Source organism: Vipera ursinii, assembly GCF_947247035.1.
Source record: "Vipera ursinii genome assembly, chromosome: Z".
NCBI lineage: Eukaryota > Metazoa > Chordata > Lepidosauria > Squamata > Viperidae > Vipera > Vipera ursinii.
In genome coordinates, this window is record NC_139517.1 from 33,925,195 (window position 1) to 33,945,269 (window position 20,075).

Genomic DNA, 20,075 nt, shown 5'->3' on the forward strand with positions numbered 1-20,075 from the left:
CACATCATCACCTGTTTCTCCAAATCATGGATAATTCTTTAACGTTTGAGGCTTACTTGAAGCTGCTTATTTAAAATATTTATAAACCTCTTCAGCCCAATAAGCTTCTATTTATGCCTTTAGAACTAAGAATAGCTGACATTTTTAGCTTGCAATAAATAAGGAAACCAACACATTCCACTTCCTGCCAACAACTGTTTGCAGAGTACATGTGGACAATTGTTTCATTTTTCTACAGTTAAACAGGTCATATTTTACCCACTGCCCATTTTTAGCTGAGAACGATTAATCCATCTAAGAATATTTGCTAAGCTTTGGATGTTGCAAAGTGCTTATTCTTCAGGTTTTTCTGGAGACTTGGTGACTATGCCAATGTGAATCCATTTGTTCCTGTTTAATCACTTCTATTTTCAGTGGTCTACCCTAGTATGTGCTTACCTTCACATTCTGCAAAACTTCAACTTGCAAAAAGTGAAAGGACTTGAGATTCGTGGATACATCAGTAAGTATTGTTAGTTTAGCTCACAGGTATTGCTTTTTCAAAGGACTGAGTATATTGATGAATAATTCGGTAATCAATTAGGCACCCTGATTACTAAATACAATCTCCAAATAGCAACAATACTTTATTATTTATTTACCGTTTTACACATCACCTTTCTGCAAAGGCATTCAAGCAGAATGGCAATATTATTTATTTAGGAAGAATTACAAAGCTCTTAAAACAAATATATTATCCATATCACTATTTCTATGGTGGCTTGAACGTCTGAGGTTAAGACACGATTTATATGCTCATTTTTGCAACGTTGCTGCTTCCAGTAATTTTTGTTCACTGACGAAGTATCAATTAACGCCAAAGCGAAGTGAACCATCAGATACACTAACTACTGGAATGTTCCACGACAGTCTACGCCTCTTTTGCATTTCGTCACCTTCTAGATCCCGCCTTCATCCCGTCGTGCAAAGCGGCACTTGCAATATGGCGGCTTGCATGCGACAAAATATAGCTAAGGTGCGCTACTTATGTCCTTATAAGTATCGGGAGGGAAATTTCGCTAGCAGCGAATTCTGGTAGAGCGTGTTTTTCGGGCGAAGGGAAATTTATGGTTTTCGTTATTATGAGAGCGCCTCTTTTTATGTCTGCATTTGTCTTTTTCATTTTATTGGGAGCACTTTCTGATGTCTAAAGCAGCCACTTCATGTTTCAGCACTTTCTGACGTCTACTTTTAATTATGTGCAGAGGAAGTAAAGCTTTACGCCATTAGCTCGTCTCTCTAAGTGGAGAAAATGATTCATTTGTCATTTAGGAAAATTAGAGAAATTGAATGATAACATACGTGTGGATTTTGATATTGGTATTTATATATTTTTCTAATTTGAAGAGTTTGGGACTAACTGCAGAAATTTAGCTGTTTTGGAAAACAGTTGTATCTAGAGCACTATGAAATGTTAATTAGTTTACTTCAATCATTGAAATAAGCTGTTGAAATACTAATAAGGAAAGGAAGGGAAAATATAAAAATATTTATATAGCTGCCCATCTCACAAATACTATTCTCGTAAAAGATGGTTGACAAAGGTTATAACATAAACACAATATAAAAATTAGTTTCAAAACTAATTAAAACATAAAGTGGCTGCTGTAGACATCATATACTGATCATGTGAGCTCAGTTACTATCCTAACACCCTGCCAGGACTTCAGGTCTTCCCAAAAGGTAAGCAGAGTCAGGACTATAAATACTTCTATACTGATCTGCATCTTCATTGCACAACATTGTTGTGGATTGGGTATCGGAATACACATATTTTGGGAATACTGTTTAATATAATATGTGTTTCTTAAATATGTGTTCTCTTGTAGCAGACAGAAGACCAATATAATTTTTGTTGAAATATACGCAATTAAATAATAGTTAGGATTTGCACAGCATGCTAAATCAAAAACAAGTGAATTAAATTGCAAATTTTATATTAAGTCAGTACTACATGCGTGTGTCTGTGTGTGAAGAGAAAAAGTGATAGAACATACAATTTGAATGGAAAAATTTCTAAGTTTAAACCCATATTGAGATAGGAAAGGAAAAACTCAGGAATTTTGGAGAGCTACTGTCAGAATTGTAGCTGTTCAGCATCAGTTTGCTCCGTGCAGTGAACTCTAAGCTAACTTCATTAGTTGGGTCATAGAGAAAATCTATTTATGTTGTCACTAAGAGATGACACTAACTTGATGGCACATAATCAGCCATTGGGTTTGCTCAACATTTAGGTACAAACTATCCAAACCTTTTTTTTATTGAAAAGTTTTACAATACATTTTATCTTTAACAATCCCTCCCCCCTCCCTCCGCCCACCCCTTCCTAGCCCTCCCTAACCCTTCCCCCTCCCCCCTCCCCGACTTCCCAGAGCTAAATACAAGGTATAAAAGCAAAAAACAATCATAAACAACCATATGTTAACAACAATAAACTATTAAGTCTATCGCATTCTAGCTCATATGAAATGACTACAAGCAATACTAATATCACATAAAAAAAGAAAAAAACTTATTCAAATGCTAAGTGAAACTTTTTAGTCCCATATTTGTTCTGGATATAATCAATCCACTTTTTCCACTCCATAATATAACATTGTTGCGAATGATCTTTCAAATAAGCCGAAATCTTTGCCATTTCCGCCAGGTCAGAAACTTTTAGAGTCCATTCTTCTATAGTCGGGAGTTCCTCCTTCTTCCAATACTGACCTACTAAAAGTCTTGCTGCTGTAATTAAGTTCAACATCAACTTGGCATAATTACAGATACCACAACAGTAGTATCTGTAATTATGCCCAATAAGAACAATTGCGGACAAAACTTTATCCTTTGCTTAAATATCTTCTACATATTCCACCAGATTTTAATCCAAAAAGCCTTAACCTTTTTACAGGTCCACCATATATGAAAATACTATCCAAACCTTTAGACAGGTATGATTTGTTTTAGCAAAGAATACCTGTAGATTCAGCTAGTTTTTTGCACCATTTATATTTTCTTAGAAATCTCTGAAGGCCGTTATATGTCAATCTTCTGTTCTTATATACTTTATATTTTACTTTGAAAGGGCTTTTGTACATCTAGATTGCCTTTTTCTTTTGAAAAGACAGTATGTGTGCATTTGATTGTTTTGAAAAGCAAAATCATTTGCAGAAGGAATTTCTTGACAATTCAGACAAAATATATGTCTTAAGAACATGTTTGTCCTCTGTAGGTTTGAATTTCTATGTATGTTTAATATGTCTCTAAATGTGGCTCATATTGCTAGCGATTTGGATTAGGAAGGTAAGTAGATAAATGGCTGTAATTAAAAGTTATTTGTATAACATCTGCTTTTTTTTAATTGAAAGGGGGTAACATGCTTACTGAACGCTGCCCGTTTTGCCCCATCATCACTTGTGATCCCAGTGAGGACCAAAAAAAGACTTAGACTTCCCCCTAGGAGCTATGATTCTATAGAACAACAGCAAAAGCAGTCAAAAGCTGCAGGAATTACGTTAAGTGAAGACCAGATGGCACAGTATATCACTATTACCTGCACAAGTAAGTAGTCTTGATAATTTATTCCATAGAAAGAATTGGAGTAGAATTAATATCTATGGTATATTGATCCCCAAAGCAAAATAGATATTAATTGGTTGCTTTCCCATTTTTCTCAATCCTGCATATTTTTAAATCCTTTCTTATTACATATAATAAAATTAACTGTATATATTAGTTTTGTAACAAACCACATAGATATTATTTAACTATAGCAACCAGTGATGATGTGTAGCAAGGTCTGATCCATTGTAATTCTTCCTGTAATAGCAGATGATTGGAAATGAGCTGTAGCTATTCAGAATGGATTGTTCTGTGTATGTAAAAAAATTCTGACCATAAGAAATATAGATGGCTATAAAAATACAGAAATAACACTTCTTGTTCAAACTGAAATAATAAATCCAAAAAAGGGAGGAAAGTGTGCTGTCTCTGGAGATTTTCAGTTATCCAGGTCATAGTTGTCTCAAATGTGTTTTTTTTCTCCAAAAGGCAACTAGACTGTTTTTTCCTTAGTGATGACAAAGAAAATGTTTCATTTCTCATTCAAGAAGCTTCATCAGTTCTGATAGCGGGGAGATGAAAGGATAGGTACTGACAATTGAGTGGTGGAGGAATGGAAGGCTAGGTTCTGATATAATGGAGGTGGGGTGAGGGGGTGGAAAGATTGGTAGTCATCTGGTTATTAGCATTCTCTGAAAGCCATTGAAGCCACTTGGGTGTTTATCTGTGCCTTCAGAGCCACCTGAATCAGGCTGCAATTGGTTGTGGAATCTTCTTGGAACTGCTGCAAGGGCTGTATTGGAAACTGGAGATTGGTGGTATCTTATTCTTCCCCCTCTGGTTTTATTCACCCCTCTCTCAACAGAGGAGGAGGAATAAGACACCAGCTATCTCCAGTTTACAATGCAGCTCTTGTAGCAGTTCCAAAAAGATTGGATATTCCAAAATATATTTCTTTGTTTAATCAAAGGAACTTGGAGTGTAACATTCCTTCTTGCAGATACTATGAGAGACAGGCAGTCTGTCAGGTAATTAGGTCTATGCCATGTAAAGCTTTTATAGATATTGACCAATAGTTTGAATATTGACCAGCACAGAAGCAAAATGGCAACTAGTACAGTTTATGAGCAGATGGACATGCTGAGCTAGGCTGATCACTGCCTGCAGTGCTGGATTTTGGATCTATTGAAGCTTCTGCATGGTTTTCAAGGGAATCCCCATGTAGATTGCATTGCAGCACTCAAGTTGCAAGGTAACTAAGGCATAAGTGACTCTCTTGCAAGGAAGTCCTATTCCATCCAAGTAGGCCATCTCCAGATCTCAGCGGCCTAAATACAGTCACTGAGTCTTGGTAGGATTAAATCAAAGGAAGTTCCTTCCCATTGATACCTCTGAATCTCCAGGCACTAGAACAGAACCTCAAGAGCCAGTTCAGGGTTGAAAGACAACTAAGTTTCATCAATATGTTGATGATGATGAATTGGTGGATTACCTGATCCAGTGGTTTCATATACAGGTAATCTTCAGCTTATGTCCATTTGTTCAACAATCATGGAAAGTTATGCTGGTGCTGAAAAAATGGACATTCTCAAAGGTCTGGCCATCACAGAATACCTGTGGACAAACAATAATTATCTGCCCACTTGGTAATTATCTGCCCACTTGGGTGCCTGTTCACAATTAAGACATTTCAGGGAGCTACATGCTTTCCTGGAGAAAAAGCAAACTTAATCTAACAAGTAATTAAAAATATTTATGTTTTTACACTGTATTTCTCAGATAGAATTTTAATTTGAAGAATACAGAAGAGTTGTGATTATATTTGCCTGGTTTTTTTTCAGACAGGTGATTATGTATTTCAGATAGTCCTCACGTATCCATAGTAATTGGATGTTAAGATCAGATTCTATGGGATAACTTTTAAATTCATTAACGTGGAGGGAAGCTCAAGCAATGATATTTTATCTCATTTAAAAAAAAACAATGTTGCACATTTGATTGGGGAGCATGTTTTAAAAACAATTGTTTGTTATATTTTCTTCTTATTTTGGCAATGCAGGGGGGATCTTTGACCCTTACATTCCTCCAGAAGGAGATGCCCGCATGTCAATGCTGTCAAAGGAAGGTCTGTTGCAAAGGACAGAGAAATTGAGGCAGACTGCAAAATCTTACACAGCGTATGTATCTTTCTGTCTGTGGCACCCTATTCCCTATTGCATCTGTTCACTTAGTGCTAGTGTACTATTTCCTTTTAGCAGCTGTAGTTTATATCATGGTCTTGTTTCATTATCTTCTAACCATTTCTGTTAAAAGATGATTTATTTCCTGTTGTATTTCCTAAAAACCAAGGCAGTAGATATCAACTTACAAAAGTACATTGTATACCATAGACCCTTTTGGAATAAGCAGTTTAAGACTGAATATTACCTTATGTATAAAATTTTATTTACAGAAAATGAATTTGAATGCATTTGTCTACACGCTAGCATTCTCCAAGCAAGGGAATTCTTTTATTTGTTAGGCCATGTAAAAGATGAACTTCCCCCATTTGCAGTTCCAAATAGTGTAATAGACTTCTGAATACGTTATTTGACTTCTGGGAGTAAATATTCAAACTATATACTTAATATGACTTTAGAAGGAGAGAAAAAAGGATCTTTTCTAATACATGCACTGTTGAATCAAGTACAAATTCTTTTTAATATGACAATGGCCTTTGGCTGCAAATTCATAAAAAAGTCTGTGGAAACGAATCTCATTTTTGGTAGTGTTTTATTGTTGCCATTTTCCCAGCATCTGATATATTTTTGAATATGATGTTTTTGATTCAAATGTCATTGGTTGGTTTTCCATGAAGTGATTTAATCACTTGAAGCTGATGGCAGTTTTACACATTTTCCTGTGAGTATGCTCCCAAACGTTTGTTCATGAATTCATGGTTCCTTTTTTTAGGCTTTGCTTTAAACAAAATAGTTTCATATTTAATAGTGTTTTTTCCTAACAATCGTGCACATTTTTCATTTGGTGATTAACCCATTTCCAAATAAAGATATGACTTAGGTTACTGTGGAAATTTAGAATGGAATTGTTTCACTTCAGCTGTATCCTCACAATGTACAAATATTTTTTGATTAATTGCCCTTTATTTTGCTGCTTTAATCTACAGCCAGGGTGAATGCATCAAGCTGAACTATAAAAAGATGTGAACTAGCCAACAGCATTTTAGCCTAGATAAATAGGTGCTCATGTAATGAAAGAGATTCTGTTGTCTAATAGTAGGTTTGACTGATGACTTCAGAACTCGGTGTTTGGGTCTTTTTTCTCAGAATCCCCAATCAGGATCTAAGCTAGGTCTGATTTCATTGGCCATTACTCTCACATAGATTGATGAGAGTAAAAAAAAATATAATCAATATGAATGTGACTTGCTATGCAGGAACAGCATTCTCCTATTTTGCTGATTATGTAAGTCCTATGTCTAACGAACTTCATCCCATGGATTCCCTTTTTTCTTGAGCTGTGGTTGTTTACTCTCTCCTTCCACTTTTTTCTTGACAGAATCCGAAAAATAAGGGAGAGTGATCGTGACTTCCGCATCAAAACCTTTGCAGAACAAGCCCAAGAAATCTTTATTGAGGCACACAATAATCTGGCCAAGTAAGAGTGTTTGAGTTTTAGGCCCCAGTCTTCCCTCTCTTCTCACAAATTGTGCATTAGTTTGACAGCAGTTAACATCTTCTAGTTCATTTACCTTACTTAGAGAAACCTCAAAATAAACTTCAAAATAAACTTTGTTTATCTCCAGGAATTTTTTTTTTAATGTAAAAAGAAGCAGCCTGTTGCTTTGTGATCGATAGATTGATAGAAACTGGTTCAAGTGGCTGGAAGTAATATCTGCAATGGATAGCTATTAAAATCTGTATTGAAATAAGGAATGAAGTGTGGGGGCAGGGGCTGGTTCATTCATCATACATTCCAAGTGTATTTGTACATTCTGACACCCTTTTAGCACTGTTTTAATATTGACTATTTTATCTTTCTTTTTCTATACAGTACTTTTGTCTTGAGTCTATAGGTGTTTTTTTTCTTTCCAGACTAGCACAGTACATTGTAACTTGAATTTTGTTAACAGTGATTTTTCGTCAGGATTATTCCTAAATAATAATAGGATTATTCTCTCTCTATATTAGAAGTTGTCAAGAATTGTGTGTGCATCTGTATGTCCATGCTGATGTGTGCTTCAAACTGAATAGTATCTTAATTGAGTTGATATTTAAAAGTAACCTGATCATGTATTTTTCTAAATCCTTACAGTTTAAATGAGGAGAAGCTTCACACTCTAGTGACTGAGCACTGTTACCCGGTAAGAATATGTGATAAGGTGAACAAGTGATTACTTAAAAGACTTTTAAGAAGATCTGTCATGCCTCTTTCCTGTAACAAATTCTTGAACTACTGTCCTATGGTATTCCTCCATTGTCAGTCTGCCACGCTGGGCAGAGTTAATCATAATTGGTGGGCTGCTTCCTCAATTTCAAGCCCCTGAGGTGCTCTGCTAGTTTGACATCCTTGTATGCAAATTAAAGTATGGAGCAAACAGATTTCTTTTTTAAAAATCTAAGGTGGAATAGGAAGTGATACACAGTGTTTGCTAGCATATACATGTGCTCCAAAAGCTATTATAGGAGGTGGAAAGTTGGGAATAACTGACCATGGACTAGCATGGCTTATAATAGCCTGACCCCAGAAGGTTGCCTTTAAGTCTTTTTTTGTTGTTCTGTTTCTAATGTCTGCAGTCATCATAGTTTAGATTTCATCTGTGGAGTATCAGGCTACTGATGATGCTGTATGCAAAAAGTTCTGAATGCAAATAAACTAGTCTATTTTGTCTAAACCAGGAGTCGGCAACCTCGGCTCTTTTATGACTCGTGGACTTCAACTCCCAGAATTCCTGAGCCAGCATAGCTGGCTCAGGAATTCTGGGAGTTGAAGTCCACGAGTCATAAAAGAGCCGAGGTTGCCGACCCCTGGTCTAAACAGTACTATGAGCTTCAGTTGCCCACAGCAAGATTTTGCATTTTATGCCCATTTCCTTTTTCTCAGCCTACTCTTGCTTATTTGCTCCATTTTTTCTTCAATCATTTTTGTGCCTTTCTATTTTCTTTCAGGACTGAAAAAATATTTTATACCAAATCATTTAATCCCAACCCCAGTATTTTGCAATATAAAATTTCTGAGTTGTTAAAGATAGGGATTTGGTTTTTGATTGTGTTTGTTTGTTTTGGTTACTTTCATTTTTATCCTCTAATTTTCTTCTAAAATCTTTTTGTAGTTGCTCATAAGTATTTTAATCCTCTTGCACTAGTATGCTTAATCTTCTTGGTTTGAACATGCTGAAATTTTAGACGTGTTGAATTTGTTAGGAAATGGTACAAGGAAATGAATGTAAGACCATTCGGTGGAGTTTTCTGGAGTCATTGGAACCCCCTAGAGTGGTCCACGTGCGATGCCCAACTATGCTGAACGAGGATCTTCTGTATGGGCAAGTGACAGTTCGAATTCACATTCGGCAGGTATGTGATTCCAACCACTGTTAATCCTGGATATATCAAAATGTGTTTTACATCGCACTGCTTAATGTCACAGAATTGGGGGTTTTTTTCTGGCAGATTTTGGCTATCTATGATCAGTTTGGGAGACTGATGTATGGAAGTGAACAGATACCGAAGGATGTTCTGGAATATGTTGTGTTTGAGAAACATCTGCTGCACAGAGCTGGCCAGTGGAGGTTACATGACAAGATCATTCCCTCATGGGCTCCTCCAAAAGATCCCCTAATCAAGGTACATGTTTAGGTTTTATGGTATGACATTTATTTGTAAAGGTATCTTAATTTTTTAGATGCATGTATCTTAAAGCCAGAGCAATGTTATGGTTTTGGCATCTACTTTTTATCTTGAACTGGATAAAGTAGCTTAATTAATATATATTAAATCATAATGTGATTTATTTGGTTTTGAAATAATGTGTTGTATAAAATGAGTCATTGTCGATTAGTTATCCATGATTTATTGAATAAATCATGATTTATTCAATAAATATTGAATAAAGCAAGTATAAAAGTGGCTCAGTTTAAAGTAAGTCAGTTTATAATAAGTCAGCTGATGGTAGTATGCTAGCATTTTCTCAATATCTACATGCATTATTACAAGCCCATTATAGGGCTTCTGCCAATTTCATGCTTTCTGGGTTCATGGAATTACAGATCCTCACATTCTCATCTAGCATAACCAGTGGACACTGGCAGGAGCATGAAAGAACTGTAGTTTAAAACTTTGGAGGAAACTACTATAGACAGTCAGGGATGTGTTGCTTGAACTCACACCGTACCCCTGTCCTGTACACATAAAAACCTTAGGCAAGTCATAATCTTAAAACCTTAAGTTTCCTGTTTAAATAATGGCAAAAATAATTCAGAAAATCTTGACTGAAGAAGCACAATCATTGGGAATGAACTATTTTATAAATGATAGGCTTGGCTGGGAATCTACATCATCATTCAAATCCAAAACCAAAGAAGTTGCATTGTGTCAGTCCAACCAATGTGTTCCAGCATTCCAAGCTTTTTCCAGAGTTTTGAGGCCTAGTCCTTCTATATTTTAAGTCAGCTTTTTTAATAAACAGATGCTTATGCAATGAGAGGTCAATGCAGTTCCTTCATATTTCATACTTCGTGAGCTTTTGACAATTGGGGCATTGATTTTCTGTTTTCTTTTTCCCCAACTTTACACTTTCCAGACTGTTATGATCCCAGGACCAGTTGTGACACCTTCAGAAGCATAGGGAAGAATCATCAAGAGGCGCCATATCCACAGACTTAATGCGACAAATAATAAGACCAAAAAAAGAAACAGGAAGGCAGAATTGAATATGTTGGGCGAGTTTCTTATGTGTAATGACTCTGGTTGTATATGTCAAGCTGTATGATCCCTACATTATTCCCATTTTACAGTCCTTGCTAAAATAATGGATGTATACTTTGCAATATTGATTGTATATTGTTTCTTTTTGATCAATAAAGTAATAGATTTTAAGATATAAAACCTAATAAACTTATTTCACAAGCCACTGGAATACCAAGAGGATCAGGAGCTTTCTCTGATTTCATAGATGCAATGATATTGACATCTTTTTGATAGTGCCATCTATTTGAATTAAAAAAAATATGGTCCTGAGATAATGAGTAATCTCATGTTGTATAGTTTTAATCATCTATCTCATTTGTAGATGATTTAGAAACTATATGATTTAGAATAAAGTTTTAAAATATTTTAATAGGTTCAAAGATTGCATGCACAATCCTGTTTTAACTAGTGCAAAGTAGTAGAAAAAAGTTTTGGAAATACCATTAAATTTGTGTTTAGCAGGTACCAAAATTCTGTATCACTCAGCAGATAGACAGGAGACATATATTATTCAATTCTTAAAAGAGAAAATAAAAAAGAAATCCCGTATTTCTTATATTCATTGTTTAATTCTTTCTTAATTTTTGTATTTTATGTCTCTTAATTTTTATTGTTGTGAGCCGCCCTGAGTCCTTAGGGAGAAGGGCGGCATATAAATTTAATAAATCTTAATCTTAATCCTAATACTTGCTTCTTTTTATAAGAAGTATGTGCAATAATTTAACCTCAAGAGAATGCCTTGGCAGTGTCTTATCTTTAGTGTGAAACCAAAGATTTGCGTAACAAACATTATTAATAAGAAAAGAACCCACCACCTCCCAATTACAATTGCATAAAACAATCATCATAATAGTGTATTGTTTTCCCTAGATAACTCCTTATTGGATATTGGATATTAACATTCTCATCCAGCATAGAGGAAAAATGTGACATGATGCCTTTTATTAGAATCTCATGGGAATCTGCAGAGCAGAGTAACTAACTTATGTGGAAGCAAGAGTGAGATTGTTGCAACTTGTTATTTCCTTCCCATTTGTGTGTGAAACTTGGGGAGCATAAATGAAAGGAAGAAACTACAGGTAGTCCTTTAGTGACTGCCTCATACAATAGCCATTTGTAGTTATAATGTTGATGAAAAAGCAACTTTGTGACTAAGCCATGCATTTATGACTTTTGCGAGTTTGTAAAACAAAGGAAAGCTGAAGTAAGATCATAAGCAGAGTCTTTTTTTTGCCATGGTTGTTAAGTGAATTGCTGCAGCTGTTAAGTGAATTGGGCTTCTCCACCTTGACTTTGCTTGTCAGAAACTGAAGCCGAGAAGATTACAAGTGACAATCACAAGACACTGGTATCCTGCAAATATCATAAATACATGCTGGTTGCCCAGCACCCAAATTTTAATAAGTAACCACTTTGCTTAACAGTGGACTTGTTGATTTCAATTATGGTTGCTAAATTAGATCTACTTGTAAAATCTGGCTAAGGATTGATTTTTTAAAGACATTTAGCACAATAGTTTACAAGCTATTGGAAAGATTATTAGGACAATGTTAAATACTGTAGATGTTTTAGAACAGGCATGTCACACTCGCAACGTCATGTGACATCGCGCAACGTATCGCGACTTTATCCCCATTGCTGGCGCAGTTTCATTGTGATGCATCTGGCCCATGGGCCGGCAGTTTGGCATGCCTGTTTTAGAACATGGGAATGCATCTAATATACAGTTGGCATATGCAAGTAGTCCTTGATTAACACCATTTGTTTAGGAACAGTTTGAACTTGCAACAGCACTGAAAAAGCTGACTTACGACCAGTCCTTGAACTTACACCTGTTGCTATACTCCTATGGTCATATGATCAAAATCTGGGTGCTGGGCAACCAGCATGTATTTTTGATAGTTGCAGGATGCCAGAGTCTTGTGATCATCTTTTATGATTTCAGCTGGCTTCTGACAAGCAAAGTTAAGATGGGGGGGAGCCAAATTCACTTAACAGCAGCAGTAATTCACTTAAAAACCATGGCAAAAAAAGGTTATAAAGTTGGATGCAACTCACTTAAAATTTATTATTTTATTTATTTATTAATGGGATTTATATCCCGCCCTATCTCCTGAGGGACTCAGGGCGGCTAACAACAACAAAACTTAAAGGTCTCTGTACAGTAAATTAAAAATAAAATTTGAAATAAATTAAAATAAATTAAAGAATAGAGTTAGAATTGTAAATATAATTGAAATCCCTGTCAGTCTAGGTCAGCCAGGTGGAAAAGGAGTGTTTTGAGGCCGCGGCGAAAGGACTGGAGATCTTGGGCCATCCGAAGCTCAGGGGGGAGCTGGTTCCACAGGGCTGGCGCTCCCACAGAGAAGGCTCTTCCCCTGGGGGTCGCAAGCCGACATTGTCTAGCCGACGGTACCCTGAGGAGGCCTTCTCTGTGTGAGCGTACTGGGCGATGGGAATTCGTTCCCGGCAGCAGATGGTCCTGCAAGTATCCTGGGCCTAAGCCATGTAGGGCTTTAAAGGTAAGAACCAGCACCTTAAATCTCACCCGGAGGGCAACCAGTAGCCAATGCAGCTCACGCAGGAAGGGTGTAATATGGGAGTATTGGGGTGCTCCCATCACTACCCGTGCAGCTGCACTCTGCACCAGTTGAAGCCTCCGGGTGGTCTTCAAGGGCAGCCCATGTAGAAAGCATTACAGTAGTCTATACGGGAGGTAATGAGTGCGTGTGTGACTGTATGTAGGGCATCTCGGTCTAGAAAGGGGTGCAACTGGTGTACCAGGCGAATCTGGGCAAATGCACCCCTAGCCACAACTCCAATATGATCTTCAAAACTGAGTCGTGAATCCAGGAGGACGCCCAGGTTGCATACTTGGTTGCCTTGCTTGGCACAGAAATTCTGGTCCAGGTATGCTTGTAAGTGGACAACTATCTGTAACTTAATTTTATTTGTTTATTTAGTCTTCCATTAGCCAGGAGACTACAATGCTAATACAGAGTAGTAGTTTGGCTGCCTGTTTACCAGATGTTAGGTACACTTGTGCTTCCCAAGGTGTACCGCAGGAATCCGAGCGAGCTTCACATCATAAAGAAAGATGACCAGCTTTTCTTGCAGCGACATCCAAAGCCGCCTCCCTCTATCGAAGCCACCTCCCAAGTTGGCATTTCAACTGGAAAATTTCAGTGCCAGCAGGATTCTAACCGCCACCAGAAGCCCTGGCTCACCTTCCCAACAAAGGGAGTTTGTTTACTTGCACAGAACAAAAAAGGGAGTTTATCTACTTGCGCAGAACATGCTTTCAAACTGCTAGGTGGGCAGAAACTGAGGTGAGTGAGGGGAGCTCACCCTGCTATGCAGTGCTAGGGCTTGAACCACTGCGCCATGTCCAGCGTCTTTAAGCTATCGAGCCACCACATCTCCTGTAGCTTAATCATAAAATGGGAATGAAATTGCTTGCATACTGGTGCTTATAAATATTTCAACTGTTATATTCACTGGGAAGCTTATTCATGGTAGATTTGCATTTATCCCTGTCTGTGAGAAAAAAGTTCTTAATCATAGGCTATGATCACTTTGGAAAGCCTCTGCCTGCAGGATGGGTAGATTTATAATATACAGTCATGGCCGAAATTGTTGGCACCCCAGAAATTTTTCAAGAAAATCAAGTATTTCTCACAGAAAATTATTGCAGGAACACATGTTTTGCTATACACAGGTTTATTCCCTTTGTGTGTATTGGAACACAACAAAAAAGGGAGGTAAAAAAGCAAATTGGACATAATGTCAAACAAAACTCCAAAAATGGGCCGGACAAAATTATTGGCACCCTTTCAAAATTGTGGGTAAACAAGATTGTTTCAAGCATGTAATGCTCCTTGAAACTCACCTGGGGCAAGTAACAGGTGTGGGCAATATAAAAATCACACCTGAAAGCAGATAAAAAGGAGAGAAGTTCACTTAGTCTTTGCATTGTGTGTCTGTGTGTGCCACACTAAGCATGGACAACAGAAAGAGGAGAAGAGAACTGTCTGAGGACTTGAGAACCAAAACTGTGGACAAATATCACCAATCTCAAGGTTACAAGTCCATCTCCAGAGATCTAGATTTGCCTTTGTCCACAGTGCGCAACAATATCAAGAAGTTTGCAACCCATTGCACTGTAGCAAATCTCCCGGGTCGTGGACGGAAGAGAAAAATTGATGAAAGTTTGCAACGCAGGATAGTCCGGATGGTGGATAAGCGGCCCCAAACAAGTTCCAAAGGAATGCAAGCTGTCCTGCAGGCTCAGGGAGCATCAGTGTCAGCGTGAACTATCCGTCGACATTTAAATGAAATGAAACGCTATGGCAGGAGACCCAGGAGGACCCCACTGCTGACACAGAGACATAAAAAAGCAAGATTACAGTTTGCCAAAATGTACTCGAGTAAGCCAAAATCCTTCTGGGAAAATGTCTTGTGGACAGATGAGACCAAGATAGAGCTTTTTGGTAAAGCACATCATTCTACTGTTTACCGAAAACGAAATGAGGCCTACAAAGAAAAGAACACAGTACCTACAGTGAAATATGGTGGAGGTTCAATGATGTTTTGGGGTTGTTTTGCTGCCTCTGGCACTGGGTGCCTTGAATGTGTGCAAGGCATCATGAAATCTGAGGATTACCAAAGGATTTTGGGTCACACTGTAGAGCCCAGTGCCAGAAAGCTGGGTTTGCGTCCAAGATCTTGGGTCTTCCAGCAGGACAATGACCCCAAACATACGTCAAAAAGCACCCAGAAATGGATGGCAAGAAAGCGCTGGAGAGTTCTGAAGTGGCCAGCAATGAGTCCAGATCTGAATCCCATTGAACACCTGTGGAGAAATCTTAAAATTGCTGTTGGGAAAAGGCGCCCTTCCAATAAGAGAGACCTAGAGCAGTTTGCAAAGGAAGAGTGGTCCAAAATTCCGGGTGAGAGTTGTAAGAAGCTTATTGATGGTTATAGGAAGCAACTGATTTCAGTTATTTTTTCCAAAGGGTGTGCAACCAAATATTAAGTTAAGGGTGCTAATAATTTTGTCCGGCCCATTTTTGGAGTTTTGTTTGACATTATGTCCAATTTGCTTTTTTTCCTCTCTTTTTTTGTTGTGTTCCAATACACACAAAGGGAATAAACCTGTGTATAGCAAAACATGTGTTCCTGCAATACTTTTCTGTGAGAAATACTTGATTTTCTGGAAAAATTTCTGGGGTGCCAACAATTTCGGCCATGACTGTATTCAGGTATAAACCTGAGTGAGTTCACAGTAAGCAGCATATAGTGCAAACTATTCAGATATAAACAAAAGAGGAAAGAATATGATGAGAGGATAATTTGTGATTGTTCAAATGCACTCTGACAGCCATTTCATCATCATGCCCACAACATGCTTCCCAAACATATCAGACATGTTCAAAACATAATCCAAGGGCTACAGTTGTTTTCAGAGAAAAAAATGAAACCCAGCAATATCAAAGTCAGCATTATAAAATATTCCCAACCCTATTAAAATACACAAAATGAGATGCACATTCTCTTAATATAGACTGTAGATATATTTTTATTACTGTACTTACATTATAACAGAGGGAGATAATTTTGATATTCAGAGACAAAAGTGTCCTCACATTTAACACACTATGTTAGTAGCACTTTCTAAAAGGACATCAGACAACTCGGAGGAAGTGCAGGTTCAAAAGGGAAATTTGGAATCTTAGGTTTATTATAAAGTAGCCAATACTATGTGTTGTCTGTAGAGGAAGGTCTCTGAGCAACGAAACAATGGCTCAAAAACAGTTTCCTCAAATCTTTTAAATGGATCTGTCTGTAACACTGAGAAGTCTGGTCTTCATAGCTCCCTAATCTTTCCTTTATGAATGCTATGCATTGTTACTTTGGTTTCACATCTTCTAATGAAGAGGAACTTTTGATTCAGAATTCAGAAAATAAAGCACACTAATTCAAATACACTGCTAACTTTTTCATGAATCTGCAACCTTTGGCATCGTTCCTTGTAATCTACCATCGAATGATAGCTCCCTTTGGGCCTGAACTTTTCCCACATAAATATAATCAAAATAAAACAGCTATCTTTAAATTGCTTCTTAGCTTAGCCATAAAGAATTTTTATATAATTGTTTAACTGCACAATATGCTATTGCAGGGGTCTCCAACCCCCCTGTCTGTGGACCAGTATCGGGCCACGGCATGCCAGAAACCGGTCCGTGCAAACAAGCAAAGCCCCATCTGCAGGATGCAGGCAGCATGCAAAACCACGACCCCTCCAGTCTGCAAAAAAATGTCTCCACGGAACCAGTCCCTGGTGTCCAAAAGTTTGGGGACCAGAGTGCTATTGCATGTATTGAAAGGAATACAGGACATTATTCCAAAAAGAAAGTGGGGGGGGGGGAGGTTCCTAAGTCCTGTCACTAATTTTGGCATTGGCTGAAAGCTACTTGATTGTTGCAATCTACTACTACTGTATTTATACTCTCCCCCCCTTTGGAGGAAGAGTTAGGGTTAGGGTTTTTCCTCTGTTTTTTTTCCAGAAGATTATAATGAAGAACTATGTTTTAAAATATTTTGTAATGTATACTTCCTGCCCTTAGCGGGTTTTTGTTATTATTGTTTTAGCTTCTGTTTTTTGAAAATACCAGGTTTCTGAATGCTGTTTGCAACAATGCCAAAGAAAATAATGTATATTGCCTGCCCTTAGCATGGAGATGGGTGGGATTGTTTGTTGTTTTTGCTTTTGAAAAATACCAATTTCCAATATTGTTTGCAACAATGTCAAAGATACATTCTCGAGTATGCCATCTTGTGGTTGAAAAGCACAGATGTCCAGATCATTAGTTGGGTGATATCTTTAGAAAGCTTTATGGAAAAAGAATGTTTAGGCAGGAGATATCAACATAAACTCTGAGAGTGTGGAAGTATCAGTCACTTTAAGCAAATTGCTCACAAGAGATCTGGGATAATACACTATACATAGGATTTATACATAAGATCAAGCTATAATATACCGTATTTGGGGTTACCGTAATTACACACTGGATAAATGACTAAATCATAGTTTATTTTAGGATAGAAAACCGCCATTTGAAACAATTTGAAACAATTTTTGATTTGCCTATTACAGATAGTCCTTGTCTTATGACCACAACAGGGATTGGGAAATTTGTTGTTAAGCAATCTGGTTGTTAAATGAGGTACCACATAACCAAACCCAATTTTCAAACCTTTTTTTGCTGTATTGTTAAGCATCACATGACTATGACTTTCCCTGTCAGCTTCCCTATTGACTTTGCTTGTCAGAAGCCAGTTAGGAAGGTCACAAATGGCAATCGCAGCGACTGTTTGTTACAAAATGTGGAACATTTGCCAGGTGCCCAAATCACAATCACCTGACCATGGGGATGCTGAAACAATGGTAAGTGCAAGGACCAGTGTTGTAGCTTTGGTTGCTAAACAAATGGTAAGTTGAGGACTGTTAGGACAAATGTATCTTGGTGGTTTATTCCTGATTTGTTTTATGCCATGTCCAAGTCTCTGATAAAATCCAGAGACAGGGCAAGGACAGCTTTTAAAAAAGAAAGAAAAACCAACCAATATCTCCTCCACCACACCTGACTTCTTAGATTTTTAGTTTCTGGCTTTTTCAATAAGATAAAACTCTGTGAATTGATATATGAATGTAGTTGGGAAAAGGCGTTGATAGACAAATTGGCAAACCCAAAGAAGAATGAGATAATCTAGGGATAGTTTATTGCAGGAAAGAGGGTAGTGGGGTTGGGGATGGGTGGGGGAGGGGATGTTTGCAACTCATTCAATAAATTATATTAAAATCAATTCTCAAATATTAATCACACCAATAATAGATATTTAAAAGCTGTATAACACTTCCAATAGTTCAAAAAGCCTGTCTAGTTGTATAGAAGTTTATAGAATTTTTGTAATAATTCTATAAAGCACATTTCTCTTTCCCATGTTACAGCTGGAAAAACTGTTGGTAAAGATGGTTTATGACTCCCCCAGTCATGAAACAATTCAATGCAACAAGGTAGGTAGAACCCAAAACTTTTGCATGTGTTACATGACTCTTATTAAAGACTATATAAGGTTTCATTAAGAAACAAAACTTAGCTAAAAGTCAGAATGGTGTTATGCAGATGGACTAAGTCTGTCTCTCAGTGGTTCTATTAAATATTAAGGAATATATGCAGAGTTGTGATTTGTTTAACCACAAACTGTTACATAAACAGCAATAAATTGAGTTTGCTGATCACATTAAGCCAGAAAACCTTCAAATCACAGTGGCTGGATTTGTAGGAAGCAAATGACGTTTTCCTATGCAAATGTGATAGGACTCTGCCATAGGAAAAAATAGCTCATTATAATCTTTATAAAAATGCAACAATTATCATTATTTATCATTTGTTACGTATATGTAGTACGCAGCTGTAGGGAAGCCCTGAATATATTATAACTTGTAAGTTCATGTACTGCATCAATTAGGGTAGAGCAGCCTCCTAGTAATTTGTGATTTAGCACTTAACTATGATCTGTTCAGTCCTTGGCCTCTTAATTTGGGCTTTGAAAGTCATCTTCCAGTTTCTGAAAGTTTGCTTGAACCTGTAGACCAGTGTTTTTCACCTTAGTAACTTGAACTTTAGCTCCCAGAATTACACAACCAGCACACAGCATTCTATAGATCAATGTTGTTCAACCTCAGCAACTTGAAGTCTACTGTAATAGCTATGAGAATAACCTTGAGACACAGGAGGAAGAGCTAGAGTCTAGATAATGATCTGATAAAATCAGCCTAAACCAGAAATGTAGTTATAATATTAAAGAGTTTGTTTTCCTGGTCTGGACTACCTTGCAGGGCTGAAAACCTCTTAGACTGATGATAATGCGAACCATATGTATAGACATATACGTACATATACTTGGATCAATGATCTGATTTCAGAATAGGGCAGCTTCCTAGGCAATATCCAGCATGAATTGAATTAGCATTACAAAATACACTCCTGGATATTTTTTCAGTCCTCAGGATTTCATAGCAGGCATGCCAACCTGGAAAGCATTTTCTCCAAAAGTAAAAATAACAGTAACAGCCTCTATTTGAGCCTGACAACATTTTGGCAACATTATGAAAGTAGTTTCTCAGAATATATTTATTTGTTGTTTTTTTTTCATTATCAAAGTCTAACCCTGGGGCTTCTTCCTGGTCTTCCATGCAAATACTATACAAATGAAACTCTCCATGAGCTAAGGGCCATAGCTTGAAATTCAGACTTCAGCCAACAACAAAACCTATGCAGGCTTTCCTTTATGCCTCCAGGCTGTTTGTGTTTTCTTTAATTTCTCTGTAAATAAACAGGAAGCTTGCATGCTTCAAAGTACCAGCCTCTTCCTTTTTTAAAAAAAAAAGTCTGAATGTCTTTCAGTCCCACGTAACATCCATACTTTTAGAAAATAATTTGGTTGATTGCATGCAGTAGGCAT

The 20,075-nt window shown here is 37.3% G+C and overlaps 1 protein-coding gene across 1 annotated transcript; it reads left to right on the forward strand.

The window, feature by feature from the left end:
* Window positions 1-970: 970 nt before the first annotated feature.
* MRPL45 (mitochondrial ribosomal protein L45) lies at window positions 971-10,676 on the forward strand. Its single transcript, XM_083378613.1, has 8 exons — window positions 971-1,015; window positions 3,390-3,582; window positions 5,642-5,759; window positions 7,141-7,239; window positions 7,897-7,945; window positions 9,006-9,155; window positions 9,252-9,425; window positions 10,381-10,676. Exons 1-8 carry the CDS (start codon window positions 983-985, stop codon window positions 10,423-10,425), a joined length of 861 nt encoding a protein of 286 aa, XP_083234739.1. The 5' UTR covers window positions 971-982; the 3' UTR covers window positions 10,426-10,676.
* Window positions 10,677-20,075: the final 9,399 nt, after the last annotated feature.

What these genes read in the sequence shown, in the direction of transcription:
- MRPL45 (XM_083378613.1), top strand. Translation starts at nt 983, where the DNA reads ATGGCGGCTTGCATGCGACAAAATATAGCTAAG. An exon ending in TATCACTATTACCTGCACAA is followed by an intron (nt 3,583 to 5,641) that starts GTAAGTAGTCTT and finishes TTGGCAATGCAG; the next exon opens with GGGGGATCTTTGACCCTTAC. An exon ending in TGACTGAGCACTGTTACCCG is followed by an intron (nt 7,946 to 9,005) that starts GTAAGAATATGT and finishes TGAATTTGTTAG; the next exon opens with GAAATGGTACAAGGAAATGA.